General features: G+C 42.3%; 1 protein-coding gene across 1 annotated transcript in view; it reads left to right on the top strand.

Annotated features, from left to right (window-relative positions):
- The window catches only part of USP24 (ubiquitin specific peptidase 24), a 149,537-nt gene extending 132,826 nt beyond the window's left edge, over positions 1-16,711 (top strand). Inside the window, exons 59-68 of the mRNA XM_050803861.1 lie at positions 886-988; positions 3,168-3,289; positions 4,174-4,287; positions 5,536-5,601; positions 7,309-7,375; positions 8,878-8,956; positions 10,226-10,301; positions 10,692-10,778; positions 11,169-11,279; positions 13,960-16,711. Of these exons, the coding sequence (XP_050659818.1) occupies positions 886-988; positions 3,168-3,289; positions 4,174-4,287; positions 5,536-5,601; positions 7,309-7,375; positions 8,878-8,956; positions 10,226-10,301; positions 10,692-10,778; positions 11,169-11,279; positions 13,960-14,022 (888 nt within the window). The 3' untranslated portion in view covers positions 14,023-16,711. The remainder of the gene's footprint in view (positions 1-885; positions 989-3,167; positions 3,290-4,173; positions 4,288-5,535; positions 5,602-7,308; positions 7,376-8,877; positions 8,957-10,225; positions 10,302-10,691; positions 10,779-11,168; positions 11,280-13,959) is intronic.
- Positions 16,712-17,554: the final 843 nt, after the last annotated feature.

Here is a 17,554-nt window from a genome sequence, read left to right as displayed (position 1 = left end):
ATTCAGTATAATTCAGCTGCATATAAAATTAATATTATTTTGCATTTATGGAGTACATTTCTACTTTTGAAAACATTTTCACTTTTAATATTTCATTTGGTCCTCAAAATCACAAAGTAGGCAGAATAGAGAGGTAGGAGGTAGCCTTACCTCTGCCAGTACATGAAGAACTCAAGATAACTGTTGTGGTGAACAACGCACTCACATTATACAGCACAGTGAGTGGCAGAGGCAGGGCCAGACCTGCAGATCTCCAGCCTCAGAGTTTTTCCCATTATACTGAGGCACATTGTAAGCACTCCGTACCTACAGTGAATCCATAAAGGGACTGGTTTTAGAATATGAGTTAATATAACCCTTTGAGCTTGCTTAAAACCTGTGGTTTTTTTGTACTTTGACCTCTTCTATCAAGCACTGAGAAATAATTAAAGCCCAGAATATTATGAACCAGCAAACCCTGTCCCTTCCTCTTCATATTATTTCTTTTTTTTGGTTTTTTTTTTTTTTGTTTTTTTTTTTTTGTTTTGTTTTGTTTTTGTTTTTTTTGAGACGGAGTCTCGCTCTGTCACCCAGGCTGGAGTGCAGTGGCCGGATCTCAGCTCACTGCAAGCTCCGCCTCCCGGGTTCACGCCATTCTCCTGCCTCAGCCTCCCGAGTAGCTGGGACTACAGGCGCCTGCCACCTCGCCCGGCTAAGTTTTTGTATTTTTAGTAGAGACGGGGTTTCACTGTGTTAGCCAGGATGGTCTCGATCTCCTGACCTCGTGATCCGCCCGTCTCGGCCTCCCAAAGTGCTGGGATTACAGGCGTGAGCCACCGCGCCCGGCCCTCTTCATATTATTTCTAATGACAACGCTAACAGCCACTTTATCTTCCCTCATGACAGATACGTCGATGGAGTTCAGCACAAGCACGAGAATTTGGGAATCTTCACAATACAGTGGCATTACTTGTTTTGCATTCAGATGTCTCATCCCAAAGGAATGTTGGTAAGCCTAACATATCTTAGAATGAAGAGATAATGAATTTGTCTAGTTTGGGGAGTAATAATATTAGCAATTAAATGAATATCTCTTGTTTGTCATTCAACTACTTGCTAATTGAGGTGCACTTAAAATTTTTGTTTTAATTCATGTTAAACTTTATAATGTTTTACTAGTTTGCCATAAGAGAAAGTGAGTCATCATTTATTTGGGGGAGGTGAGAGGTTATATAAGTATTTTTTTTTTTAAATAACTCTTTAGGATTAAAAGCTAATTCAGAGCTCATTTATCACCTTAATTTGAACTGCTACTGTGTGGAAAATAGCCATGGTGTGGGTTGGAGTCTCCTAGCTAGCTGTGTGAACCTGACCGTTCTGATCTTCAGTGCAAAATGAAAATACTAAAAACGTAATTCCCCAGGTATAATGAAATAAAGTACTTTGTAAAAACAAAGAGAATGCAGATATAAATTACATCACTGAAATATATTTGAATGTAAGATATAGTTGGTAGCATTTTCCATTTGTCTCCCAGAACTAACAGCATAGTCATCATTTAATACAGCAAAACCGCAGATTGTCCTATATGATTATCCAATGTCCTAAACTATGTGTGTATTGTTTTTATACCCGTCCTAGGTCTTGTCATGATAGCGACAACAACCATAGTAATAATACAACAAACCAGCTTTTCAATGTTTTCTGTGTGCTGTGCTTTAAATTTGTTGTGTTTAAAGCGCACAGTGCTTTAAACTTACTGTGTTTGATCCCCATAACAAACCTATGAGGAGTATTAGTCCTGTCTATGGATGCGAAAACTAAGGTACAGAAAGGTTCAGTTCAGTAACAAGGTTGTACAGCTAGTTAGTGGCATAGAAGCCAAGGCATGAATGCAAACTCAGACCCAGAAGCTGCTAGGAAGATCTAATGTCAGGAAACTAACTAAAAAACACAGAGCATCCTTCTGATAGAGAAATGCTTATTGACTCTCTAAAGGGACATTGGAGGAACACTCGGACGGTTGTATTATAAGGCACAGTTTGCTTACTAAACTCCGACTCATCTAAAAAGACAAAGCTGCCTAATTTCGTGAGTTCAGACAATTTTGTAATGAAAACTAAAGTATGCATTCTGGTTTTTGTAGTAAATGAGAGAACTTCTTCCATATGGGTTGATTCTGCTTAGCATAGGTGGTGGTGACCATTATTTGAGAACAGCTGTTTGAGGAACGGAAGTGTCTTCTGCGCTGTATCTTCAGTGGCAGCTTTCGGCAGTATTTCATATACTATTTATATTTTTACCTGTTTGAAAGATTATTGAGTGGGAATCACTAGGTATCCCTAGACTGTGAGGGGTCCGCTTGTGTGAGTATTCAGTGTGTTTGTGAGTACTCAGTGTGTGTGTGAGTACTCTGTGTGTGTGAGTACTCTGTGTGTGAGTACTCAGAGTGTGTGCGAGTGCTCAGTGTTTGTGAGTACTCAGTGAGTACTCAGTGTGTGTGCTTGTACTTAGTGTGTTTGTGAGTACTCTGTGTGTGCGAGTACTCAGTGTGTAAGTACTCTGTGCGAGTACTCAGTCTGAGTACTCTGCTCAGCGTGTGAGTGCTCAGTGCGTGAGCAGTGTGTGTGCGAGTACTCAGTGTGTATGTGCACACTCAGTGTGCGCGAGTACTCAGTGTGTATGTGGGTACTCTGTGCAAGTACTCTGTGTGTACTCTGTGTATGCAAGTATTCAGTGTGTATACTCAGTGTGTGTACTGTGTGTATGTGAGTACTCAGTGTGTGTACTCAGTGTATGTATGTGAGTACTCAGTGTGTGTGTACTCAGTGTGTGTGCGAGTACTCAGTGTGTGAGTGCTCAGTGTGTGTGCGCAAGTACTCAGTGTGAGTACTCTGCGAGTAGTCAGTGTGTGTGCGAGTACTCAGTGTGTGTGAGTGCTCAGTGTGTGTGCGAGTACTCAGTGTGAGTACTCTGCGAGTAGTCAGTGTGTGTGTGTGTGTGTGAGTACTCAGTGTGTGTGCGAGTACTCAGTGTGAGTACTTTGCGAGTAGTCAGTGTGTGTGTGTGTGTGTGAGTACTCAGTGTGTGTGCGAGTCTTGAAGGAGGCACATTTCCTTATGGATGTGTATTTTGTGGAGTAACACCAGGTGAGACAGGTTCTGTTTTGTTTCTTTGGTCTCTTAAAGCTCCTGGCCTATTTAAGCAACGACCACCCATTAGCATTGCTCCCTCAAGCCCTCTGCTGCCCCTCCATGAGGAGGTAGAAGCCTTGTTGTTCATGTCTGAAGGGAAACCTTACCTGTTAGAGGTATGTATTTGTTATTCTAAAGCCATTTTTTTCCTCCTATTTGAAGAAAATTGCTTTTTGTTAGTAGTTATGTTTGGCATGGAGAGTATTGTTAAGAGAAGAAATGATTATTTCAAATTAAGTTTTCTTATATGTCAAAAAGAAATAATTAGTGGAAGAGAATATTTTTAGTCCTGCGTTCAGCCAAGGTCCAGACCTCCAGGTCCAGCCCAGCCAGCTACCCATCAGGGCCCCAGAGGGAGGTAAATGGCACTTCATCCATCAGAATCATTTCATTCATTGTAGAAGGTTTTGTCCCCAATCTCTTTTGTGTGTCCCTGGTCCTGGAATACTACAGCTCTGAACCACGTGTTGTTAAACCTCAGGAGTATGGGTGGGCTGCTCTCAGCTCTCCATTGTGGCGCTTGTGTGGCTCATCCTCAGTCTGACCTTCCCATCCTAGCAGAGCCGCCCCCAGCTGTGGACTCCATCTTCCAGTTCTTCTTCCCTACCTGATTTACAGATATGTGAATCTATGAACAATATAATTCTGTTTTTTTAATTAAATCAACAGTGTTGTACTATTTAATACATATCTTTTTTTTTTTTTTCTTAATATTTTTTGGATCTATTGGTGATTATTTTAATTGTGGGAGCTTTTGCCTTTGAAAAACTGATGGAAATGACTCCTGAAAAAGTGCACATTTGCACAGAATTGTGTAAAATTTCAGACAGGCTTAGACACCCTGAAGTCTATCTATAGACTTCTAACAGTTAAGAAACCCTGTTTTCAGGCAGTGTTAATTATCTTAAAATCTGGGTAGATTTCAGTTAAAGGCAGCAACAACAGATGGACTGTTAACTGTGACATGAGAAGAGCTGACTGTGTTATGTCCTCCCACCAGGTAATGTTTGCCTTGCGGGAGTTGACAGGCTCGCTCTTGGCACTCATTGAGATGGTAGTGTACTGCTGTTTCTGTAATGAGCATTTTTCCTTCACGATGCTGCATTTCATTAAGGTAAGACCTCAGTTAAACGAGTGATAGCCAGATCACCTTTAGGTGAGACTCTAGGAGAAGAACATCTGTTTGCTCCAAGGCAGTATGCTTGTTCTCATAGCCTAAATTGTTTTTCCTAATCATTCTACTATAGGCTCATTTTTATTCATTTTTAATCTTTAATTTTTAATTACATAGATTAATTACTACACTCTCTTTGGGAAAAATTTAAGCATAGAAATGAGGCCAAAAGAAAAAATATAGGCCAGGAAAAGAATAAGTAAATAAGAAATGAGACCGAAGTCTACTGTGGTCACCACTAGTCGCCCTTGCTCACTGTACCCCAGGGACCAACACTGTTACATTGATATTTCCTTCCAGGCCTCTTTGTATGGATTTACACTATGTATATATCAGTTTCTGCCCACAGAATTTCTGCATGCCTTCTTTTCTGCACCAGTATTTATAGTGGTGATACATGTAGTGTTAACAAGAAGCAGGTGATTAGTGGATTATGTCTTTAGGCTCTTACTACGGTATGTTTTTCCCTCAGCCTTTTCTGTACAGACCTGTATCAGAGGTGATTAAGTTCCTCTCTTTGCTGTTTACTAATTATATGACCTTGGGCAGTTCCTTCCTCTGTTCCAACTTCTCACAAACTTCACAGGTTGTGAGAATTCCGTGAGGTGGTATAATATGTGAAGTGCTCACTTAGTACCATACCTAGCCTCTTGGAAGTGTGGTATTTTACCACAATGTCCTTTCCCACCTTTTATACATATAAATTTTATTAAAACAGCTGAAGGAATGTGTTTTATGAATTTTGCCTTCTTCACTTAGTATATCTTGGCACATTTTTCTATTTTATAAGCTGACTTTTTATGTACTTTGTTTACAGCATCCTTAACTCAAGAGTATTCTCATTTGTATTCTTGTAGCTCTACCAGCATCTTCTGGAAAACAAGCTAGGATATGCATATATATAAAATGGGATCTGTTTAGTGACTTGAAATCTCCCCTTCTCTTTCTTCTCTTTTCTCCTTCCTAATTTCATAGTAAAGTATCAGAGTGTTGCAGCTGGAAGAACCTTAGAGGTTGTTTATTTCTGTTCCCAGATTTAGCATTTGAGAAACTAAGGCCTAGAAAGGGGTATTGACTTGTCCAAGGTCAGCCAGATGGTGATAGAACTAGAGTGTGGATCCAGCATTGTTTATTGCCATTCCAATATGCTTTCCACTGAAATTTTTATGCTTTTAAAAAATATTTCAGAACCAACTAGAAACGGCTCCACCCCATGAGTTAAAGAATACGTTCCAACTACTTCATGAAATATTGGTAAGTCATAACTGTTCTGATTCACTTTTATTTAAGAATGTATTAGTCAACAAGTGTTTATTAATTTAAAATTGTATGTCTTTTTATTGTTTCTCCATTCATTTGGTCTGCATTTATTGAGACCAAATCTTCATGTCAGTCACGTGTCTAATGCATTTGATTTAGAGGTGAGCAGTAATAAAACTACCTCCTAGGAGCTCACAGTTGAGTGAGGGAGCAAGACAACTACACAGACAACTGTAGTGCAGGGGACTGAAGGGGAGTAATAGTGATGGTTAACCCCTGCCGGGGCCTTACGGTGGAGAAGGCATCGTGTTAGCGCAAATGATGTTAGGTTTAAACTTCACAGTCACCCTCAGAGGTACATTTCTGGTTTTATAGTTTATCAAATCTTAGACACTATTAATTGTATATACGTACTACGAAAAGTATTTTTAAGAGCCATGAAACTGAAATGTAATCAATTGTAGGATGCTTTCCAGTCTCAGAAGTGTGAAGAGCTGGGGAAAAAAAAATCCTCTGGCAGTTGTATTGAAGGATGGAGTAAAGAAGGATGCAAGACTGGGAACTGGAAGACCATTTAGGAGTCTGGGAATATTCTGAGTGTGAAATAACAAGGCCTGTGGTGGGGCAAGGGACAGACAGATCAAGAGGTATTGTGGAAAGAGAATCAATGGGATTTGGTGACTGGTTATGAGTTAATGAGAGTCTGGTCCAGAGGTTCCTTAGAGAGTGAGGGCCTGGGTTCCCTTTGGATTCTTGATACTTCATAGAGGCCTTGGCACAGAATAGCCATTTAATAAAGAGTTTTGAATAAGAAAAGACATCATAGATGCCATTTGTTAAAAGCTTGTTTTTCAAGTTCTTTACCTCCTTTTGGTCCTAGTGCTTTTACAAACTTTGGCAGATTAATACACAGTAGGACTGCGTATTGTTCATCTATCAACAACAAACCCATATAGTTTTATACCATGCACAGTTCAGTAGTAAGAAATAGAAATACAGCTATGATAGCAAAACTTCAACACATTTTTAGTAAGCAAGTTAGAGCATAAACCTCTTATCCTTAGGAACATAAAGTATATGTCCTCGTAGCCCACAGAGAACTATAGATGTAGTTGATAGCAACACATAGATAGGAAATGAATAGATCTTTAAGTATACTTAATAGTTTTTTCTCTTAGTTTTAAGATATATTTGAGATATGTGGCAGTGATGTAATATTTGTTTGTATTAGGGGTTTTTTTGTTTTCTTTTTTTCAAGACAGAGTCTCCCTCTGTTGCCCAGGCTGGGGTGCAGTGGTGCCCGGGCTGGAGCCACAGTCATAGCTCACTGTAGCCTCAAACTCTTGGGCACAAGTGATCCTTTTGCCTTGGCCTCCTGAATAGCTGGGACTACAGGCACATGTCACTGTGCCCAACTAATTTCTTTTTTAATTTTTTTGTTTTTTAGAGATGGGATCTTGCTTTGTTGCCCAGGCTAGTTCAGAACTCCTGGCCTCAAGTAATCCTCCTGCCTTGGCCTCGCAAAGTGCTGAGATCACAGGCATGAGCCACCATGCCTGTTCTGTATTGGTTTTGTTGTTGTTGTTGTTGTTGTTGTTAAACACTAAATTAATCTCTTGAATAGAATTATAAAGAAAGCACCCGTGGCTATGACACAAGTTCCTTCTTTTATTTACTAATTTTTGTTTCTTCCTTTCACAGGTTATTGAAGATCCCATACAAGTAGAGCGAGTCAAATTTGTGTTTGAGACAGAAAATGGATTACTAGGCAAGTATGCCTGGCCTTATGCACAAATGTCTATAGTAAATATGTGGATAATCTATTGTTCTGGCCAGTTCTGCCTCCTGCTACTCTCGATGGGCTCTGCAGTGACTGATACAGTAGAAGTCTGGTGAGGGCCACTGGGCTCCCTCATGCTGGTCAGAAAAATTAAAACCCAGGGATCTTCTCACCCTACACATTCTCTTCTTTTAGTCAGGAAGGTGTAGCTTGGGGTTCTTTTACCAGATCAGGTAAGATTCAGGGGTGCTGTGAATTTTTTTCAACAAGCTAATGGCCACTCCCTGATGCAAGAAATCTTTCATTCCACTCTGTAGCCACTGGGGAGGGAAAAACCAAAACCTGAGACTCAGGATGTTGTCAGGCTCATGAAATGTGAATGTCTTTTTACCTATGGTACAAGCGTAACCACATTTTCACAGTCTACTCTTAAGTTGTTTTGGCAGGGCTTTTTTTCCAGAAGACTAAATTGGCTTTCCTGAGCTATTTATTAGAAAAAGTTTAGTTAAGAATAATTTTAGCCAGCTCCCGCCATTTACCCGTATTTCTACTTAGTCTGAATCCTTTTAGATTTTGCTATGTATTAAGAGATTTAGGGCGTTTTTTTGTTATAGAAAGGAGATTTAAGCTAAAAAGTTTTGTAGCTTCAGCTTTTCAGGCCACCCTTTGGAATGCTGTACTCTAGTCAGAGTCACACACAGGCCCTCTGGAACTTAAACTCCTCAAGAGCAGGACCAAGTATTATTTATTTATTTTTATTTTTATTTTTATTTTTTTGAGACAGGGTCTCACTTTGTCTTCCAGGCCAGAGTGCAGTGGCATGATCTCAGCTCACTGCAACCTCTGCCTCCCAAGCTCAAGTGATCCTCCCACCTCAGCCTCCCAATTAGGTGGGATTATGGGCACACACCACTAGCCTAGCTAATTTTTGTATTTTTTGGTAGAGACAGACTTTCACCATGTCGCTCAGGCTGGTCTCAAACTCCTGACCACGAGTGATCCACCCACCTTTGCCTCCCAAAGTGCAGGGATTACAGGTGTGAGCCACCGTGCCCAGCCTATTTATGTTTAAATCCCTAAAACACAGAGCAGGTCATAATTGCTGAACTGACCCTAGTATCATAAAATTTCATTTATCAAACTAAAAGTGTTATAACTACTCTCAGTAATATGATGTGTGGAAAAGTCTCTAGGTGAATAATCAGGCAGTAAAAAGTTTTGTTCCTGTTCCTAAAAATCAAACTTGCAGCACCATGTATGTTTTTTGTTGTCTTTGTTTTTTTTCTTTTTAACATACTTAAAGTAGGGTTTCTGCCCATTAGAATTTAGGGATTCTGTGGGGTCAGGCACCACCATGCTTTTAGTTAAGTTGTTCCTTATCTGTTTATTAAAATTGTTTGTCGACTTTTAGAACAAGAGAGCTTGTTGTTACTTGGAACCACTTTCAGTTTAGTCTTTTATTGTTAAAATGTCCTTTTCTCTTCCTTCAGCTTTGATGCACCACAGTAATCATGTGGACAGCAGTCGCTGCTACCAGTGTGTCAAATTTCTTGTCACTCTTGCTCAAAAGTAAGTATTGAATTAAAATGCAGGGAGGAAATGGTGTTTTAATTACAAGTCACATATGAGCAGAAGGGAAACATGTGCCCGGTTTTGATACCTGGAGAATCTGACTCAGTCAGGGTCTGCTTGCTTGGAAGGTACAGAAACCTATTTGAATGATCTCAAAAAAATATGAGGGGAAGTATTGAAAGAGTGGCCCGGAAAAGCTCACCCATCAGGCCTTATGTCAGAAAGGCAGGAATCAGGGCAGATACGGAGGCTTTAAGAGCAAGAGTTCATGAGCTTTCACTCAAGGTCTCGCATTAGTGTAACCCAGCCACCAGCTCTTCAGGCTCTAGGCCCCTAACCTCAGAATAGCCTTTCAGATCATGTCACCTGTAGCTCCTGAGTGCTTGTGAACCTAGGCACTGTTCAAGAACCTTGCCTGTATTATCTTATTTCATCTTGGTAACAACTTCATGATGTTAGTACAGTTGTGAGTCATATATAATGGGTAGTTTAAGTGACATGCCTAGAATCCTAATGTGAAAACTTGAACACAGGCTGATTGACTGCAAAATGAAGGCTCTTTTGTTTTAATTGTGGTGAAATGTACATAACGCAAAATTTACTATTTGAACCATTTTTTTGTTTTTGTTTTTGTTTTTTTTGTTTGAGACGGAGTCTTGCTCTGTCGCCCAGGCTGGAGTGCAGTGGCCGGATCTCAGCTCACTGCAAGCTCCACCTCCTGGGTTTACACCATTCTCCTGCCTCAGCCTCCCGAGTAGCTGGGACTACAGGCGCCCGCCACCTCGCCCGCTAGTTTTTTTTGTATTTTTAGTAGAGACGGGGTTTCACCATGTTAGCCAGGATGGTCTCGATCTCCTGACCTCGTGATCTGCCCGTCTCGGCCTCCCAAAGTGCTGGGATTACAGGCTTGAGCCACCGCGCCCGGCCACTATTTGAACCATTTTTAAGTGTATAGTTCAGTGACTTTAAGTACATTCACATTGATGTGTAACCATCACCACCATCCATCTCCAGAACTCTTTTCATCTTCTGAAACTGAAATTCTGGACCTATTGAAGACTAACTCCCTATTCCACCCTTCCCGCAGCCCCTGGGGGAAGCAATTTCTGTCTCCATGAATTTGACTACTCTAGGAACCCCATTTAAGTAGAATCACAAATATAAAGACAACTGAATTTTAATGAAATTAGCATTTACGTTTCAAAATGAAGCACTGGGAACAAGGAAAGAAAGAATTTGGCTAATAAAAATCTCCTCGGTCATCAGGTGTCCTGCAGCTAAGGAGTACTTCAAGGAGAATTCCCACCACTGGAGCTGGGCTGTGCAGTGGCTACAGAAGAAGGTAATTAAACGTTGAATTTTTCTAGCTGTAACACAAGACTCAATAATAGCACATCTTGTCAGGAAAAATCTCTGGAACTGAATATGGAGACTGACCTTAAAGTGTTTTCAGATTTCAGACATTTCTTTGGTACAGTTTATATCTTGTGTGCATTAAATTTGTCCTAATACATATGTCTTAACTTCCTAGGGGAAAAGGTAGGGATGATGATGATATAAGCAGCAATATTTGACTGAGGTCTTGAATCGCTTTATGTGATGGAAGGTCTGGGTAGACTTGTAGCCTACTTTGGATGCTTTTAAGATTCTTAATATCTAATGGTAGAAACTGTGAACTCATGGGGGCTTATTTGTAACCTCTGATGGCATTATTTTTGACCTTTCATCTCAGATGTCAGAACATTATTGGACACCACAGAGTAATGTCTCTAATGAAACATCAACTGGAAAAACCTTTCAGCGAACCATTTCAGCTCAGGTGAGAGTCGTCTCTCGTTTTTGTGTGGTCTGAATCCCTTACGGCGGATTCTCAGTGTGTTTCTCAGAAACTGCAACCTCTGAGAAGAGAGATGAGTTGAAAATGAGAACAAGCAGAAGAAACAATTGGATTTCTATGAAAAGACAACAGATTGATGTACACTTATGCAAATATGTGCAGATTATATGTCTAGAAGGAAAGTCATAGAGGTTGGGCAGTCTGGTCCCAAAAAGGGACAGGGGTTGAGGGGGTTCTGGTGACTGTGTTGAAGGCCTCACTCTTAGGCCTCCGGTACTGTGGAAGGTCAAATGAAAGGTAGTCTTCCCTGGTGGTTGCTGCTGCCACTGAATGGGTCCTAACTTTGTCATCGTGTGTTTGAATCTTCTGCAGGACACATTAGCGTATGCCACAGCTTTGTTGAATGAAAAAGAGCAATCAGGAAGCAGTAATGGGTCGGAGAGCAGTCCTGCCAATGAGAACGGAGACAGGCATCTACAGCAGGTATAACTGTCAGCATGTCCTTGTGTGCAAAGGGCAGCCTTGCTCTTAAGCTTTCCAAAAAGAACTTCCACAGTTGAGGAAAACAAGATGCCTCCTCTGGAATGTGAGTCCAAAGAGACACCAGCACTGCCCTCTAGTGATCTCAGCTTAGCACGCACTAAGCATGTGTTTATGGGGCTGAGCAGTGCTGCAGTGTGAAGTGAATGCAAGGCCTCGAGATGTCTGGCTGGCCACCCTGATCAATCTGCAGGTAGTCCCGATGAAGCCAGGCCACAGGTGGATTTGTTCCAGCTCGTTCACTTTATTCTGCCTTGCCAGGTTACTCAAAGTCCCTTGTTTGCTCTCACCAGCCTTCCTGGAAACGTGGACTCTTGAAAGAAAAGCTGCCATGTTCTTGAATTATACCTGCTTTCTGGGGGAGTCCAAGAAAATTTTGACATTTATTTTAAAAAAAGAAAAAAAAAACAGCTTTAATACCAATCATGATAGTGGAAAAAGAAAATAAATACGTATTGAACACCCACTGTGTGCAAACACTGAACTAAGTGTCAAAGTAATCATTACGTCTTTCCAATAGTCTGTAACCTTCCTTAACAGCGGTCTCCTCTGTGGTCCCTTCACAGTACTTGATACAGAATAGGCCCCATTAAATGAATGTTACTGATGTAGTGGGTGCCATTTTTTTTTTAAGCATTATCTTTCCAATCCACATAAGCACTATGTGAGGCAGCTGTCACCCTGATTTCACAGAAAGGTAACTGCGGCCCAGCACAGTGATGTGACTTAGCCCAAGGTCACTCCACACGTGACCTCACCACCTATTTCATTTGCAGAGAAAATAAAAGCTGTCACAGGAAAGCTCCTACGGCCACTAATTCCCAAGCATCTGCACTGTTCTTGTCCCCTCTCCTGTGACAGTGGGAATTTGCCTCTGTCCACCTAAAGCCCCTAGCACTCATCCCCGCCCACCTTGGCAGAGCTTTGCATTCTAGTGTGTATGTAACTCTTCAGTATCCGGAACACTCCTCCCTGCCAGACCCTTCCCAGCGGCGTCTCAGCACACTGGCTTCTCTTCTGCCCTGTCAAAGCCTCTCTTCTCCCTGTTGCCCCTGCCTTCTTTCCTCTTCTTTGCAGCCAAACTTCAACTAATTCTCTAAACTTAACTTTCCCCATTTTCTTATCTCTCACTTGCTCTTCAACCTCTTCCCCGCTGACTCCCTCTTCTCTCTCACTCAGCAGTTGCAGTGACAGGTGGCCTGCAGCTTTCAGGCCTCATCTTAGCCGAGTGCTCGGCCGCATCTGGCGCTCCTGGCGCTCTTCCCATTTGAAACACTCTTCCAGGGCTTTCCTGACACTTCTCTCTCGTAGTTTTCCTCAAACCCTTCTGACTGTTCCTTCTTCGTCTCCTTCCTAATACCACCTCTTCTAGGCCACCAGTAAAGGTTCGTGGAGTCTCCGACCTGTGTCCTCCTGCCCCCACTCCGTATTCGCTCTGTACCCACCTTGGATTTCTGAACATGAACATCCAGCTCTCTTGTTCTTGACGTTCTCCACTTGGCATACCTTAAAAACCTCAGGCTCGATGTGCCCAACGACTCCTCCCTGCCCCCACCAAAGCTGGCCCTCCGTCAGTGTTCCTTATCTCACACACAGCACCCCCATGTCATCGCGGACAGTTCCCTTTGAAAGGGTGCTCATCGCTCTCTTCTACCTGTCATCAGCCTCTCTCTCCTCATGTCTGTAAGGACCCCCTCACCTCCACTCCTGCTTCTCTCCGGTTCATGCGCTAAAACCTTTCAAAGACTTTCCTTTGTTATGAGGAGAAAAGCCAGAATCCTCAACATAGTCCTGCTTGATCTAGCCCCTGTGCACCTCCCCACCCCATTTTCTGATTTTTTGTTTGTTTGTTTTTGTTTTTGAGATGGAGTCTTACGCTGTCGCGCAGGCTGGAGTGCAGTGGCGCCATCTCAGGTCACTCTAGCTCTGCCTCCCAGGTTCCAGCGATTCTCCTTGCCTCAGCCTCCCAAGTAGCTGGGATTACAGGCATGAGCCACCGTGCCTGGCCCATTTTTTGAATTTTATTTATCAAATATACTCTCTTCCTTCCACCTCAGGGCCCCCCTACTCACCCCCAACTGTCACTGAGCTTAGGTTGTCACTTTAGAGAGACTGTCCTGGCTCCTCCCCACCCGAGCTCCAACTAGATCAGTCCCACGGCATACGGTGAGTATTCAGAACGATTCGCCAAGTGTGTAAGCCAAAGGCCACACAGATGGTAACGGAGGCAGCCTTCAGACCCAGGAGTGACCCAGAGCCCATATTTGGCAGGTGCAGGGCAGGGAGGCTCACACAGTGCCCAACGTGAAGCGGGCGCAGTGGCCACCAATGCCTCCCAGCTTTATCACTGCTCTGCGTTCTCACGTGAGTGCAGAGTAGCATTGTGACTTTAGACAAGTCGCTAGGTGGTTTCACTGACTAAATGAGATCATAGAAATGTACATGTTTTACATAATCATGAATTGTCAAATATTAGATGTAATGGTTATCACATTTTATTACCCTTTGATAAACATTGCATTAAGTTGCCAGATGAAGACATGTTTAAATTGCAGAACACAAGTCGGCATAGAAAATCTTTTCTCTAACCATATGAATTTTAACTTCCTTTTCTTTTCTGCAGGGTTCAGAATCTCCCATGATGATTGGTGAGTTGAGAAGTGACCTTGAGGATGTTGATCCCTAGAGGAACGTGCCCAGCCTGAGAGGAGTCAAGACACAATACAGGATGCTCAGCATCTTCTTGGAATCAGAATCTCAAACTTGAACCCTTTGGAAGAGCCTGGAGATTAGACTGGGAAAGCTGCTGTGACTTGGGCGGATCGTGTATTTCTCAAGGAAAGCATTTTTAGGCCACTAGAAGATTTGGGAGCTGTTTGACAGTGGAAGAACTCCGGCATGTGAATCAGCTGTCCCGGGAGCGTGGTCTATATGTGGATTCACATTTCTGTGGAGATTTTCAGAAATAGAGCCAGTGGCAGACTTTTTTGTTACACAGACATACAAAAGTGAGCATAAAGCTGTTGCTTTCTCTACGATGCTACAAAACAAATTCCTTTGGTTTTTATATTTTAAGAAAAAAAAAGCAAGCTGCTTTTAGATATGTGGGGGCAAATTTTTAATCTTGCAGTAACATTAAACAGGAATATCCAATTTAAAATGATGTAAAGATGTAATAAAATTCCTTTTCACTGTAAAATAGTAGTTAAAGAAGTCAATTTACACAGACCTTTGTATTTAATATGTCTCCCTATTTGTATAGAATTTCAGATGGGTCTAGATGAGAACCCTACGCATAAGCTTGGATCTTGATGAAAGGTTACCAGGATCAGGATCAAAAATTGGGAAACATTAAGCTCTTGAAGGTATTTTTCTGATATAATTGATATTAAAAAGAGCAATTTTGAAAATGCTGTGTTCTCCAGAAGTACAGGGTGCGTTATTTGACATCAGTCACTTATGAGTTATTCCCCAAACATTTTAAAAACAGCAAAATAAAAGCACTTTAAGTTATAATTTTACTGCGTTCGACTTCATAGAATTATCTTTTTAATGCTTGGAGACATATTGAATAAACTGTAGTCTTAAATCATGTGATCTGCAATCATTTGCTTTTGCTTAAAACATAATTACTGAAACCCTTGGTACTGGTTGTATATGAAGTTAACTATTTGAGTTGGTACACACTGCTTGTGAGTTTCGTAGTAATTGTAATGCAGAGAAGGAATTTGAGAATTTGTTTCTCCTCAACATGACTGATTAACTGAAAAGGCAGTCAAGGTTTAAGATTTATTTTCCCAGAAATAAATATAAAGCAATTGAATAACCATTCATTTAGTTGTATTTGCAAAGTATAGCACCATTCACTCATTTATACCAGCTCCCTTTTATGGTGGGGGAGGTTACACCCACATATTTCATATATATTTTGTACATTTTGTATTTTGAATTGCTCACATTTTCGGCCCTGTTTTGCCTTTAGTTACAGGTTCTGCCTTATTTTCATCTCACCATGCACAGAACTAGGGAGCTTCAGGAAGTGCCAGGTTTTCACTGTCAGTTAGATTTGCCAAGTCACAGAGGCGCAGCCAGCCCTGAAGTGCCTGTCTGGCTGCTGTGGCATTGTGTGGGCACGTGGCCAAGCAGATGGCGTCTCATTGTTGTGCTCTCGCCCTGGCCCAGTCGTTTCATTCTCTGGCAGTGAGGGTTTCTGTGCCGTCAGACTTCACTTTGTTATTCTGTGACTTGCTGGAGGCTGGCAATGGCCTTTTGTCAAACACACCGAAAAGATGGAAGGGCCAGCACTTAAGACCAGAACTGTGCCCTTAGAGAAATGGACAGAGGCAAGTGGCACACTTCAGACAGTTCCAGTGTTCTTGCAGTTTGAAATGTGATGTTCTAACATTGGTTTTGAGTACGTGAATACTTCCTGTCCTACTGTTTCCCCTACCCTATTCTCACCCTCTCTCCACCCGCATCCTCACCAAGAGATTGTGTGGGACATGACCTTGAAATGCTGGCGATGATCCACGCTGGGATGTCATCGCTGGCAACTGCACTCTCAGGAGCCCAAAATCAGGAGTGAAATCGCCACTTCTAGTCCCCTTATTTCCTATGGAAACAACGCCTTCCGCACCCCCAGCACCTGCAGTCCTCACTGAAAAGCTTCATCAGGATCGTCCACCGTGTATATTATACGCTTCAGATCATGTTGCTTATGTTGTTGCTGCAATGACCATCGTTTTCACTTTGCTGGTAACCACTTGATTGCTGACAGCTACAGTCAATGAACCTGCTGATGACTTTTTTTAATGTAGTACAACAGTGACAATTATGACAGGCTTACCTTGGAAGAGTTGTCATTTTTACTGCCAATTTTTTGGATGAAGATGTTTTTATAAACCTTTCAAAATGGTCTGCAAACAGAGCAGGAATTGCACAATTAACTCAGTAATGCTGTGTGTTCTCAAGAAGCTCCCTTAGTGAGGCCGATCTTAGGATGGCCGATTCTGCCTGTTGAAGGCATCCTGGGAAAGAAAACAAGCATCCCAGCGGGCATCTGACCACGACTTCTCCTGGAGTCCTCACACGGTCACTGACAACTACAATCAGTTTTAGGAAGTAGAGCACCGTATCATCAAACTTACCCTGTCCTGCCCCACCTTCCCTGCTAACATTGAGGTGTGTGCAGTTACCTTCTGAGCTTGGAACAAGCAGACTGGAATTTTCCTCTGCTACCTCTTGTGTATAAAATCTTGTTTATAAAATTTCAAAAGTAAGTAGATACACTAGGGAAGAACCTTAATTCTAAATTTGGTTCATGCGTGGCAAAGTTCTTAGCTTCTAAGAGTATAAAATAAATTTTTCAAAAACAAGAGTTGGAGTCTCGCCGCCATTCTTCATGTATCAGAACACGGCCATAGTGGGCGGGGGAACACAAGCCTGTGCCTGGGGCTAAATGCTGTTATGGTTCCTCTTAGTGCTTTACACTAATAAAGGGGACTGTGGGTCCTCTGAGCCTTTTGCCGTTCTTCCCTCTGGAGAGGTTGACCATTTTAGGATTAGTCTGCAAAGCTTAGAGGAGGATGCTGAACTTAGGTTGATGTTCTCCATTCATCTCCACCAAAGCTTTCGGCTCTCCCAAGTGGTCCCCAGCATAGATCGTGTCGCTGGTCACGCTGGGCTTCTTGCTAGATCCCACAGGTCTCAGTCTCATTCCTAGTGTCCAGTGTTGCTCACGTGGGTCCCCTTCCCTATTTGCTAGTCCAGATCTTCCTCTTCCTGCAAGCCACACCCCTTCCTCCCTGATCCCTGGTGACGACCTGCCAACCCTCTGCAAGAACCAAGTTGTTCCAACATCACAGAGCTGTCAAGGTGTGGATATCTAACCAGCTGACACTTGATCCTGGGGAGGGGAAGGAGAGAGAGTCTAGGCTTGCACAACAGGCCTAGGTTCCAAGGGGCAGAGATACACAGTTGGGGTGTTCAAGCCATTGCCATCTGTCAACTCTTGAATGATTTCCATATATGACACTAAATTGTCAGAAAATGTAATCTGGGCGGATTTTTGCCTGAGATTCTTTATGACCTGGGCTGTGTAGAGATACAACTTGCTTAAGACAGCTATGCTCACCAGCCTTAGAGTGGAGGGCCTGGAGGTCCTACATTGAATGGGATCAGAGTGCACTCTGTAACCCAGGCTGCAGTGCAGTGATGCA

Source organism: Macaca thibetana, chromosome 1, assembly GCF_024542745.1.
Source record: "Macaca thibetana thibetana isolate TM-01 chromosome 1, ASM2454274v1, whole genome shotgun sequence".
In the NCBI taxonomy this organism is placed as follows: domain Eukaryota; kingdom Metazoa; phylum Chordata; class Mammalia; order Primates; family Cercopithecidae; genus Macaca; species Macaca thibetana.
This window is presented reverse-complemented; position numbering and strand designations above follow the sequence as displayed.